Source organism: Eptesicus fuscus, chromosome 21 (assembly GCF_027574615.1).
Source record: "Eptesicus fuscus isolate TK198812 chromosome 21, DD_ASM_mEF_20220401, whole genome shotgun sequence".
Classification (NCBI taxonomy): domain Eukaryota; kingdom Metazoa; phylum Chordata; class Mammalia; order Chiroptera; family Vespertilionidae; genus Eptesicus; species Eptesicus fuscus.
In genome coordinates this window covers 40,989,510-41,002,419 of record NC_072493.1, presented here as the reverse complement: position 1 = coordinate 41,002,419, position 12,910 = coordinate 40,989,510, and the positions used below count along the sequence as shown (strand labels likewise).

The window sequence follows — 12,910 nt, the reverse complement described above, 5'->3', positions numbered from 1 at the left end:
CTATGATTTGAGTTCTTGGCTTTGAACTTTTTTCTTAGCCAAAATAAAAGTCCAAGGTTCTGAACCAAGGTCAAGTCGCCAGTAACAACTGGTGTGGTTTTGCCACCAACAGCTCTAGCAAGTTAATTTCACCTGAGGAGGCTGTCATAGGAACCCTTGATTTATAGCATTTTTAAAATTCTTATTTCTGAATTTTCATTTATTGATTTTAGAGAGAGGGAGAGGAAAAAACATTGGTTTTTGTTGTTGCTGCTGTCCCACTTTGTATTTTCAATCCTCACCCCAGGATTTGTTTATTGATTTTTAGAGAGAGGAAAGGATAGAAAAATATTGATTAGTTGACACCCTATGTACCCCTACTAGAGATCAGACCTGCAACCCAGGTATGTGCCCTGACTGAGAATCAAACTCGCAACCTTTTCGTGTACAGGATGATACTCCAACCACCTGAGCCACTCAGCCAGGGCTTGTTCCACTTATTGATGCATTCATTAGTAGATTCTTGTATGTGCCCTGATGGGAAATCAAACCCACAACCTTGGCATATTGGGATGACACTCTAACCAACTGAGGTACCCAGCCAAAGTTAAATTTTTATTTATTGACTTTAGAGAGAGAATGAGATAGTGAAAAAGAGAAATATCAACTTGTTGTTCCATTTATTTATGCATTCATTGATTGATGCTTGTATATGCCCTGACCAGAGGTCTAACCCATCACCTTGGCATACCAAGGTGACACTCAAATAATTGACGTTATCTGGCCATAATTGATTTATAGTGTTAAAAAACAAAATTCAGTGGAGTAAATTTAAATATGTAATTGCTTTAAGTGATTCATAAGTGGGAAGCAATCCATCTAGCAAATTGAACAGTATATTCAGAATTGTAAAAAAGGGAACATTTTTATTGGTAGAAACGTATAAGGTGGGGACTAAGAAGCTAAAAAAAAGTGACTTACTTCAGGCAATCACCTTCACCTAGGGGACAAAGGAGGTCTTATTTGAAACATTTTACAGGAGGCAAATAATTTGCTAAACTAAAAAACACAGTATTTATTTATTTATTTATTTTTAGAAAGGGCACCTTTTCTATAGGGAAAAAGACCTGGAAAAATTTTTATCATAAGGTTGCCTGTTTTTTCTATGGGGGATGGAAAAGGTTCATGAGACATAATTCCATTTCTGGTGCTTGACCAGAAAATTTTAAACTGGATGATTAAGATTGTTTCTGGGAGTGGCGGAAACTACAAGTATATCAGGTATTAAACTAGGCTTGGTATCACGGGCTTTCAGCATGAGTGATGCCATGTGGGGCCTGTGGCTCTCTGTTCCAAAATAACCTTTTGTGTCCAGCTGGTGGTGGTGAGCATGGACCCTTGAGTCAGGAGTCACAGTTCAATTTCTGGTCAGGGCATATGCCTGGGGAGTGAGCTCCATCCCTAGTTGGGGGCATGCAGCAGGCAATCAATCAATGATTCTCATCATTGATGTTTCTCTCCGCCTACCCCCCCCCCCCCCCCCCCCCCGCCTTCCTCTCTCTGAAGCACAGATAACATCTGGACTTTGAATTGGCATCTAACGGGGCGGGGGGGGGGGCGTTGCACAGTCTTGTGGTTCTGAGCCCCTAAACCAATCTACAGGTAGATAGGTCAGAATTGAGTTTTTGCAAAAATTAACCAGGAGCAAATACTTCCCTCCAGGGAGCAGCAGCGGATCCCTCCAATGGCAAACTTCCTAGTTGTTCACAGTGGAGAACCAAGTGCCGTCTGGAGCTCTGGGAACTACATTACCCAGAAGTCCGAGTGCTAGTTGAGCGAATGACACATCAGGCTGAAAGCATTTCCGTGAGATTTCCAGGAGTTGGGGTGGGACTTCCGGCGTCATCTCGCTGACTGTCAAACTTGCTCGTTTCCCGGAGTCCGTTCGTCCTTTGAATTGCAGTGTGGGTTTTGAGGTGACAGGAGAGAGAAGACCCCAGGGAGTTGTGGTCCCTGCCGCACAGAGCGGGGGTGAGGTCGGCGACCCCGCGAGTGACCCGCTTCAGGGCGGGGACCGAGTCGCCTCCTCGCTCGCCGCCCCGCCCCCGCCGACTCCGCCCGCTGAGTCCGATGGCGGCGGCCGCGCCGAGGCGCCCGGCTGTGGTAAGTGCGTCCCCCGGGCCTCCCCGCCTTCCTTCCCAAACCTGCAGCCCCGGGGCGGGCACCCGTCCCCTCCTGCAGCCCAGTCCTCGCGTCAGTACCGCGAGGCGTTCGAGGGTGACGCCTGGTGTGACGGGGGTGGGAGACGGTGAGGGGCTGCGGGGCCGCCGGGGGAGCAGCGCGGGGGGCCACTGACCCCGGAGGACGCAGAATCCTCGGGTCCGACTTCCCTGCGCCCTAAACCGTCTGGGTCGGAGTCCCGTCTAGTCTGGGAGGCAGAGGGATGTGCCTTCATTCTGAGGGTCCTTGGGGCCGTGGGAGGTTGTGAACCGCGGGGACCGGGGCTGTGTTTGGGTTTTTAAGGGTTTTGCAATCCTGCTGTTGTGGTGGCAGAATGCACGGGAGGACGATCAGCCAGCACTCTGAGGGAGGAAAGTTTAACTTTTATTTCGCAGATCTGCCAGTCCAGGGGAACTCTGGATCCCAAAGCCTGAACTGAACTCCTGGGGAGGCCCCTGAGGGTCCCTGCAGCTCCGCCCAAGTCAGTCAGAGTGGGCAAGTAAGACTCCAGTTATCCTGAACTAGGTTGCTAGCCCGTCCCCCCTCCCTACCCCCCCACACGCCCATTTTCCTTTTCCCTGAGTGAACAGACTAGAGTGGGGTGTGGAGGGGAAAAGGGGGCCCCATGCTAACCGACGAGCTCGAGGAAGGCCTGCATGGATGTTGCAGAAATTAATTACCAGGCGACCGGAAGACACGGAGACTCGGAAGGTTCAGGAAAAACCCTTTATTTGCAGATGCACTAGTGCGGTGACTCAGGGGAGTCATTCTCCAAAGCCCGAGCGATGAATATGGAGGAAGCTTTCCTTTTATCCCCTTAGTTTCTTTGTCCCCCAAATATGGACCAGACTTCAGGACTTTTAGGGGGCTTTGCAGTCTGTCCCGTCCCCCACCCCGCACCCGGTTGGGATGGGGGACGTGAGATAACACCTAGAGGCCTGGCTTGGCTGGTGCCAAACCTGCCAACCCCCTCTGGGGGTTGTGTATGGTTCATGGTTTATGGCCTCTGTGAAATGGGAGTATTCCGGGAAACGGGTTCTACAAGGCTGGACAAACTTTACAGATAAGAATGGGGCTTAATTACACAGGCAAGAATGTGCATCAGAATGCTGGTTACTGGCACAGATTCAGATTGCTAGCCCCCCCCAATTGTCTTATATTCCTCCTGATGGCCTTCTAGCAAACTGTAAGTCATAAAGTAACCACAAAGGATGGTCTGCAATTAAAACTTTAAAGGAGGATTAAAAATGGCAGGTTACCACCTGTTTTATACATCAGAATCAAAGGGCAAAACATAAGGCGAGACATAAAATCCATTGGTGATAGAGGAATCAGGAGCAAGCAAAGCAGGAAAGTCCCTGATAATGGGTAAAAAGTAAGAATATACTTTTACTTGGTGGTTACTTTAGGTCACTGTATGCCAGGCCACCACGTTGGCCTTCCGTGAGCTTGTCAGGTGAGCATGTGCCCTGTTTTTGTGCACACAGCTGTGAGAGTGAAAGGGAAGAGATGAGGACAACCCTAGGGTTTTTGGTCGTAGCAGCTAAATTGATGCAGGCTCTGTCAACTGGGCTGGGGAAGGTGGTGGTAGGTTAATTTTCTTTGGGAATTTCAGAATGTTCTTTTGGTTAACATTTTTAGAAGTTTCAACAGTGAGTGGAAATATCCAGTGAGCAGATGGACACAGGGTCTAACATCTGGGAGGGGTCCAGGATGGAGATATGCAAAACTGGTAGCGCTTTTGTGCACCAGGGCAGAGGTGGCAGAGCTGAGGGGGCAGATCTTGGGTCTGAAGACGTGAAGCAGCTAGAGATTACACAATGGTGTGTATAATTAGAGGATGTTTGAGCTGGGTACCCGGGGTGTGGTTTTAAGCCCCTGTTTTGCTGTGTCTTGCAGGAATGATCTGGGACATCCCAGTGGATTTGTGTGGCATTAATGATGGAGCCCTTCTGGCATGGCCCAGAGCTTAGATGGCATTTATCTGCCTCACTTCCCCTTCCCCTTATCCTGCCTGTTGTTGCTGAGGGTGATAAGGGATTAATGGGACTGTGAAGAGAGAGCAGGCAGCTGTGGCACCAAGGCTGGGGGTCTTCGGTGAACTGGGGGGCCCTGGAAGATGGTTGGTTGTGGAGAAGAGTAGGATTGTGGGTTCTCAGACAGACTATTACTGACTCAGCATATTCACTCTGACAGGTTGGTGTGACCTTTGAGGATGTCGCCGTGTACTTCTCCGGGACAGAATGGCAGCTTCTTGATGAGGCTCAGAGATGCCTATACCTCGATGTGATGCTGGAGAATTTTGCTCTCATATCCTCACTGGGTAAGAACATCACTCTTCTGGTTTGTTCTTCTTTGAGCTCACCTGCACCCTCCCCACCAGCCCAGCCCAGGATGTACTTTCTTCTGTTTTAAGCTCTAAGGGTCCTGCACCCAGGCAGCTATGGGCAGCAGGAGCTGCCCTTTGATCCCCCCCCCCCCCGCCATCGGTTTTTAAGGGTCTTCTTTTTCCCTCACTGTCCTAAGCTTTCATAAACTTCATCTCACTTCAGCAACAACAAATGCTCGCTCTTCCTAGTGACCTGGACTAGGCTTTCCATTTCCCCAAACTTCCTTTCATGAAAGCGTGCTTAGTTCTCACGTATGGACACAACTAGCTTTCCCAGTTTTCTGGACAGCTGCTGTGTTTGTTATGGCTGGGATATTGGCCCTGTCCCTTTTTCTTCCTGCAGCCCCCATACATTTCAACAATATTAAATCTTCAGATCCAAGAATATGGGATTTCTTTTCAGTTATTTGTGTTTTCTTCCATTTCTGTCATCACTGTCATATAGTGTTCAATGTACACACTTTTAAACTATTTGTTTGAACTTATGTTGTGTGTTTTATTGTTTTTGATACTGTTGTAAATTTGACTACTTCATTTCATCTTCAAAGATTTTGCTGTTAGTATATAGAAATGGAAGTGATGTGGAATCTTGACAATTTTCTGTATGTAGTGTCTGTATGTCATCTGCCAACATCTCTGATGATGGTTTGTAGTTCATAGTGTCAGCTGTAATGTCTTTCATATCTGCTTTGATTTATTTTGAGTGTTGTTTCTCTTGTTTCAATGCAGCTAACGTTTAGCCAGTTTTGTGCATGTTATCAAAAAAATTGCTGGTCCTGGTCTGTTTTGCTCAGTGGTTAAAGTCGGCCCAAGGACCCAAGGGTTTCGGGTTCAATTCCAGGTCAAGGGCATGTGCCTGGGTTGTGGATTCACTCCCCATCCCCCATGGGGCACATGTGGGAGGCAACCAGTCTGTGTGTCTCACATCTGTGTTCCTGTCTCCACTCTCTTCCCTTCCTCCCTCCCTCCCTCCCTTCTGCTGTCTCTGAAGCAATGGGAAAAATAACCTCTAGAGAGGATTAACAAAGAAAAAATAAGTACACAAATTTAAAAAAACAGCCCTTAGTTAAGCTATTCCTCTTTTTGCCTTTCCTATTTCTATTTTATATATATATATATCAGTTCTAACATTGATCGCTTCCTTTGCCAGCCTTAGGTTTACTTTCTTGATGTGTTTTTAATTTCCTGTGGAGCAGGGTTAGGCTGCTGTGTATTTCAGATTTGTCTTAATATAGGCATTTATCTGTATACAATTTACTCTTGGGCTTGCAGTTCCTGCACCCCATTCATCAACTTTGGTAAGTTGTCTTTCTATACACATTGCCTCTAGATGTTTGTGGGTCTTTTTCACATATATTTTTATATGTTTTTATTGATTTTGAGAGAGAGGAAGGAAGAGGATTAGAGAGATAGAAACATCAATGATAAGGAAACATGGATTGGCTGCCTCCTGGTTGCCCCATAGAAAGGGATGGAAGCCCACAACCTGGGCATGTGCCCTGACCAGTGACATTTTGGTTCCTGGGTTTATGCTCAACCTCTGAGCAACTATGGCTGGGTGCCTCTAGATTGCTTTAAGGTCCTTTTTTAATTTCACTGACCCACTGGTTGTTAAAGAGTGTGTTATATTTAATTTCAACATATTTATGAATTTCCAGCTTTCTTGAAACTGGAATTGATTTCTAGTTTCTTATATTGTGATCAGGTAAGAATCTTGAAGTGATTTCTTCCGCACGTTTGAGACTTATCTTTTGACCTACCATTGTGACAGATAAGAAACTACAAAACTTCTTGGGCATATGCGATAGTGAAACTGAGACCAGAAAATTAAACAAACTCAAACAATTTGGACAACTTACAGCCAGCTTGTGAATCTAAGAGCTTATCTTCCCCAGATAAGAACATGTGAAAATAAATAGTTTACACCTCCCTCTCTAATCAAAGAATTCACAGCTCAACCCCCCCCCTGGTCTGCGAAAATAGAGAACAGGGATCCAATAAATGTCATTTTTGCCAGTTAACCCGAGGATAGATAACGTTAACCGAATGATAGATAAAGTCAGATGAACAAATAACAAAAACCCCATAAGAACCAGACAGACTCAAGATAAAAAATAAAACATTAAACAGAACAAAAGACAAACCCAAACTTCCTTGTACACTAATTCTAAACCATTAGCATATTACAAATGCACCTGAAAAGCTGATGAATATGCTTATGAAACCTTCCCCTTTCAGATGCTCGCCCTCAGGAACAAAAAAAAAAAGAAAGAGAAAGAGAGAAAACCTTCGGGACAGTGCCGGTCTGGTAGCTCAGTTGGTTTGAGCATTGATCCAATGTATCTAGGTTGTGGGTTAGATCTCTGATAAGAGCACATAAAAGAAGCAACCAATGAATGCATAATTAAGTGGAACAACAAGTGATGTCTCTTTCTACATTTGATCTTTCTCTAAAATCAATAAAGAAAAATTAAAAAAGAAGAGGTCCTCAGGACAAAGACTCAGTGCCAGCTCACTCTAGGCTATGCCCATGCCCCTTCCCCAGCTTCAACTTGTAACTTTTCTCTAAACTTTACGGGTTCTCACTGGACATCCAACCAGAGGAGCACCTGGCAGCAGCAGCTCATCCCAGGCTTACTCCTGATCTTACCTGCATTTTCCCTTGTCTCTGACATCCCAGTGACCTGACAGCAGCCCTGCCTTGACTCACTGCTTTCCTGTGACCTTTCTGTGTCCCTGGCTTTAACAAAGGCACTCTCAAAATCACCTGGACTCCTCTTGACAGATCTTTGCTACTCAAATTCAAGAACCCACCCAGGATAGTCTGGCCTGACCCTGGTCCCTTTTGGTAACAACTTCATTACGTAGAGAATGTTTCATGTTTGGCTTGACAAGAATGCCTCTTCTGCATTTGAATGGAATGTTTTGTGTATATATACAGGATTAGAGTTGCTCTGAAATGTAGTCAAAACTATAGTAATTCCATATTTATTTCAGACAGGATAATCTAGCCTTTGTGAAAGGGGAATATTGAAGTTCTCTACTAACATTATTTTGCTTTTGGATCACTTATTATTTGCTTAATGTACTTAGTTATTCTGTCCTTGTGTGCCTATTACTTAAAGTTGTTAAGCTCTTGATTTTTCTTATATTCATGGGGTAGGTTGTGGCCAAGGGGATTTTTTACTGAATTCTTGCTGACATACTCTATGGGGTCCTCTGATTTGTAACGTTCAGTGTTGCAGGAGCTGCTGTGGTTCCTAAGAACAAAGTTCCACCACAGAACAGGCCACTAGGGTCACATAGTGCAAGCTCTGCAGATAACAGGCATTTTCAATCCTTGTGTTTTGAACCATGCCATTTCCACCCAGGTTTGCTCACCCAGTCAGCCTTCCTCTTCCTCTCTTTACTGCTGTCCAATATTGGTCCATGCACATTTCTTTATATTTACCTCAAACATCATCTGCTCCTTTTCAGATAGTTCTTATTGGTTTGTGTACACTCCCATGTACCCTGACTGGGAATCGAACTGTGCCTTCCTGGTTCATAAGCCACACTCAACCACTGAGCCACCATGGCCCAATGAGATAACTTTTGGCTGTGGGGTCAACATGTAATTCACCAGTGTTTCCTTTTGTTCAGGTTGCTGCTGTGGAACATGGGATCTGGGGGCATCCATTGAACAGAACATTTCTGTAAGAGTGTCACAGGCAAAGAAGACCAAAGTACCTTTGCCTTCCCAGAACAGCCACCCCTGTGAGAGTTGTGGTCCGGTCTTAAGGGACATTTTCCAGTTGGTTGAGCAGCAGGGAACACAACACAGCCCGAAACTGTTGAGGTGTGGAGCGTGTGCAAAACCATTTTATTTCAGTGCGAAGTGTCACCAGCACCAGGAGCAGCACAGGAGAGGCCAGTGTTTCATAAGAGGTGTGGACAGGGCCTCACTTGTGAAGAGCGGCACATTCAGTGTGTCCCAGAAGCTCCTTACCAGTCAGAAGGTTGGACACAGCATCCTTACTGCCTCGGGACAACTTCAGCAACAGGCTACACATACCCCAGTCAAACCAAGTGAAATCTCGAAGGCAGGGGTTATATGTCAAAACAGAAAGAATTACCATACCAAGAAGGAATGTAAAAAACTGATTGGCTGCAGTGACACTCTGGTTCCAGACCATGCTGGCCATACTGGAAGGCAGTGTCTTGTGGGCCCTGAAAGTAAAAAATGTTTTAGAGGAATCTCTGGTTTTCACTCATTGGAAAAGCCATACGAGTGCAGTGACTGTGGGAAGTTCTTTAGAAGAAAGGATAACCTGAATGAGCACCAGAGGATTCACTCTGGAGAAAAGCCTTATGAGTGTGGAGAATGTGGGATGTCCTTCAGCCAAAAGTGGAGCCTGAATCAACACCAAAGGAGTCACTCTGGAGAAAAGCCATACGAGTGCAGTGAATGTGGGAAATCTTTTACCTATTGCTCTGGACTCCGTGGTCATAAGTCCGTTCACACTGGAGAAAAGCCGTATGAGTGTAGTGAATGTGGGAAATGTTTTACCACAAAATCCTACCTTCATGTTCATCAGAGAATTCACTCTGGTGAAAAGCGTTACAAGTGCAGGGAATGTGGGAAATCTTTTACCTATTGCTCTGGACTCCGTGGTCATCAGTCCGTTCACACTGGAGCAAGGCCGTATGAGTGCAGTGAATGTGGGAAATGTTTTACCACAAAATCCTACCTTCATGTTCATCAGCGAATTCACTCAGGTGAAAGGCGTTATGAGTGCAGTGAATGTGGGAAATCTTTTATGTGTAACTCAAAACTCCGTTATCATCAGAGAGTTCACACTGGAGAAAAGCCGTATGAGTGCAGTGAATGTGGGAAATCTTTTGTCCATAGCTCTAGCCTCCGTTGTCATCAAAGAGTTCATACTGGAGAAAAGCCGTATGAGTGCAACGATTGTGGGAAATCTTTTGCCTTTAGCTCTCAACTCCGTTGTCATCAGAGAGTTCACAGGACAAAGACCTTATGAGTGCAGTGATTGTGGGAGATCTTTTGCCTGTTGCACTGGACTCCGTTGTCACCAGAGTTCACACTGGGGAAAGACCTTATGAGTGCTGTGAATGTGGGGAATCTTTTATGATGCTCTCTCCTCTTCATAAACATCAGATTTCACACAGGAGAAAGGCTTTTTGAGTGTTGTGAATCTTTTAGTGAAAATTCTACCCTCTGGACACATGAGAGGACACATTAGAGGGAGTTTTTAGATTTGTAGGAAATGTAGTTACTTTGTTCAGTGTTAGCAGCACTGCAGGAAATTTAGGCTTCAGTGGTCTTTCATCTCATAAATCCCATCCTCCACAGTAGGGAGATTTTCCATAGTTTTAGTTATGTGGGAAGCATGTGTACTTACATTCTACCTTCTAACCCGCCCAGGGCTTAGTGTCACTGAAAGTTTCTGTGACAGAATCCATTTCACCTGAACCAACACTGAGCAAGTGCCCACACTTTTCATCAGTCACCATCCTAACGTCCTCAGGGAAGCTGACGGTGTTCCCCTTATTAGTTGGAGGAAATTAGGAGTAACTTGAGCAAGTGAACAATTTTTTACGAGGGTCTCAACCTTTCTCTGCCTCTGCACAGAGGATTGAGCATCATGCTATGCACCGGTTCCATTCCTAGTCAGGGCACATGCGCAGTTTGGGTCTTGATTCCCAGTAGGGTGCCTGCAGGAGGCATCTGATGTTGTTTCACTCTCACATCAGTATTTCTCTTCCTTCTAAAAAAAAAATCACTAAAAAGTCTTGGAAAATATTTGAGGAAAAGAAAAACATTCAGAGAAATCAAATAGCAATGGTTGGTAGCGTATCTGTTAACAGCTTTGATAAAAAATGTTTTAGCTAATTCTGTGAGTGCTTTCCTTTAAGGTGTTCTCTAAGAGGAGGGCAGCTTTTGTCCTGGCAGGTGTGGCTCAGCTGGTTGAGCGCCATAAGCACCATAAAGTGGGCAGTTCGGCTCCTAGTTCGGGCACATGCTCAGGCTTCAGGTTTGTTCTATCCCCTATTGGGGTGCGTGGTGTGTGGAAGAGGCAACCTATTGATGTTTCTCCCTCTCTCCCTAAATGATATATATATATAAAATCAGGCATCAGTTCTGTGTCAGCTTTAGGCCAGAGAAGCAGCATGGCCTGGTGTGGCTCTGTAATGGTTGCGATGGCTCATGACCCTCTGCCCTGGCTACAACCAATCAGTGGAGACTACGAATCAGAAAAGGACTAAAGACCCAGGCAGCTCTTGCTTTCTCTGGAGCACTAACCCACTTCCTGCTTCTTCCAGGGGCGAACCTTTACTCTCTTCCTCCTAAGCTCCAAGGGCCCTTCTTTTGCCTCCGTAACTTGTTTCCTCAGCCCATACAGCCCATCTGGCTAACTTAGTCTATCTCCCTAACTCTCTAAATAAACTCACTATGATTTGAGATCCTTGGCCCTGACTATTTTTCTTAGTCAAACTCAAAAACCAAGGTTGCTGAACCAAGGTCAAATCGCTAGTAACAACTGGTGTCCTTTTGCCTCCAATAGCTCTAGCAAATTAACCTGAGGAAGACATTCTAGAAATCTCTGATTTATAGTATTTTAAAATTTCTTATTTCTAAATTTTTATTTATTTATTTTAAAGAGTGAGAGAAGAAGGGAGAGAAAGAAATATTGATTTGTTGTTACTGTTCCACTTTTTTTTTCTTAATCCTCACCCAAAGATACATTTATTGATTTTTAGAGAGAGGAAGGGGAGAGAGAAACATTGATTATTGACTCTCCTATGTGCCCCAACTGGGGATCAAACCTCCAATCCAGGTATGTGCCCTGACCAGGTAGCAAACCCACAAACTTGGTGTATAGGACGATGCTTCAATCAACTGAGCCACTCAGCCAGGGCTTGTTCCACTTATTGATTCATTGCTAGATTCTTGTATGTGCCCTGATCAGAGATCAAACCCACACCCTTGGGGTACTGGGCTGATGCCCTAACCAACTGAGGTTCCCAGCCAAAGCTAAATTTTTATTTATTGACGTTAGAGAGAGTGGCAGAGAGAGAAAGAAACAATCTGTGGTTCCATTTATTTATGCACTTATGCTCAGTCTTAATAAGAACAGCATCACCTGTCAGCTCTGTGGTTTTTCCAGGGGAACATTTGAGTTTGAGCTCTAATTTGTCTGCCTCTTTGATAATTTGGGCTGGGTCCCCTCACCTTCACCCACCTTTTGGGTGACAGATTTTGATTCATCCATTGAGGTGAATTTGATACCTCGGTTTGTGTCTCAGAGTGTTGTTGGACATGGCTGTGACATTCACTCTGCAGGATGGGACAACAAGATGTGAATTTTTGGGCATCATACTCAGAAGTGATGCTGGAATTCAGCAGAATCAGGGTCTCATTGGGTGAGTGCTCACCTCTCAGCCATGAAAAGGCCCCAGGGCTTATGTTCTATCTATGTCCAGAGTGGCTGTATGCAGCAATGGTGCTCACCATGTCTTTCCTGCAGCCCTGACCATATGTTAAACCCATGATGTTTCTTGCACCAAATTTCTTTGGGTTGGATTTTTTTAAAAACTCAAACCTAGACCCCCATGCACAGCACACTTGCAGAACTGACATGCTTACTCCTCATTTATTAGTAGAGATACATATCCACTGTTTAGGATATATATAATCTCCATAAGAAAAATGTAGATTATTTTATTTTTTTAAATATATTTTATTGATTTTTTACAGAGAGAGGGATAGAGAGTTAGAAACATCGATGAGAGAGAAACATCGATCAGCTGCCTCTTGCACACCCCCTACTGGGGATGTGCCCGCAACTAAGGTACATGTCCTTGACCGGAATCGAACCTGGGACCCTTCAGTCCGCAGGCCGACGCTCTATCCACTGAGCCAAACCGGTTTCGGCAAAAATGTAGATTATTTTAAAGAGAATAATAACCATGGTCACAGCAGTAGTCCCCTAAAGATAGGCCTCATGTCAGATCAGTTGCAGCTATAGTTCAAACTTCAGTCTTTAAATTGTAACATCCGCCTCATTTTTTAGCTTTGCGATCCTTTACAAGCATGATTATGTTGCTTTTTGTGTTTTACAATATTTTATTGACCTCTTAATTGTATCTAAATTTCACTAAATGCAATGGGAAGTTTTAATACCCACCTTTATAAAAAACATCTCACACATACACACACAAAACCCACTCAGGAAGATACTGCTACAGAATCCATTTACAACTCATGCTCTGAGAATGTTAAAAATATCTACCCAACAATTGTTCTCAATTCACTGA

The 12,910-nt window shown here is 44.7% G+C and overlaps 1 protein-coding gene across 3 annotated transcripts in view; it reads left to right on the top strand.

Annotated features, from left to right (window-relative positions):
- The first annotated feature begins 1,878 nt into the window (after nt 1-1,878).
- LOC114227351 (insulin growth factor-like family member 1) overlaps nt 1,879-12,910 on the top strand; it is a 29,547-nt gene continuing 18,515 nt past the window's right edge. Inside the window, exons 1-3 of one of the 3 annotated variants that reach the window (XM_008154550.3) lie at nt 1,879-2,142; nt 4,396-4,522; nt 8,231-9,840. In XM_008154550.3, the coding sequence (XP_008152772.3) occupies nt 2,110-2,142; nt 4,396-4,522; nt 8,231-9,612 (1,542 nt within the window). In that variant the 5' untranslated portion in view covers nt 1,879-2,109 and the 3' untranslated portion in view covers nt 9,613-9,840. Of the gene's footprint in view, nt 2,143-2,653; nt 2,699-4,395; nt 4,523-8,230; nt 9,841-12,910 lie in introns of those variants that run through there. The other 2 variants (XM_054710932.1, XM_054710934.1) reach the window with 2 other exon arrangements.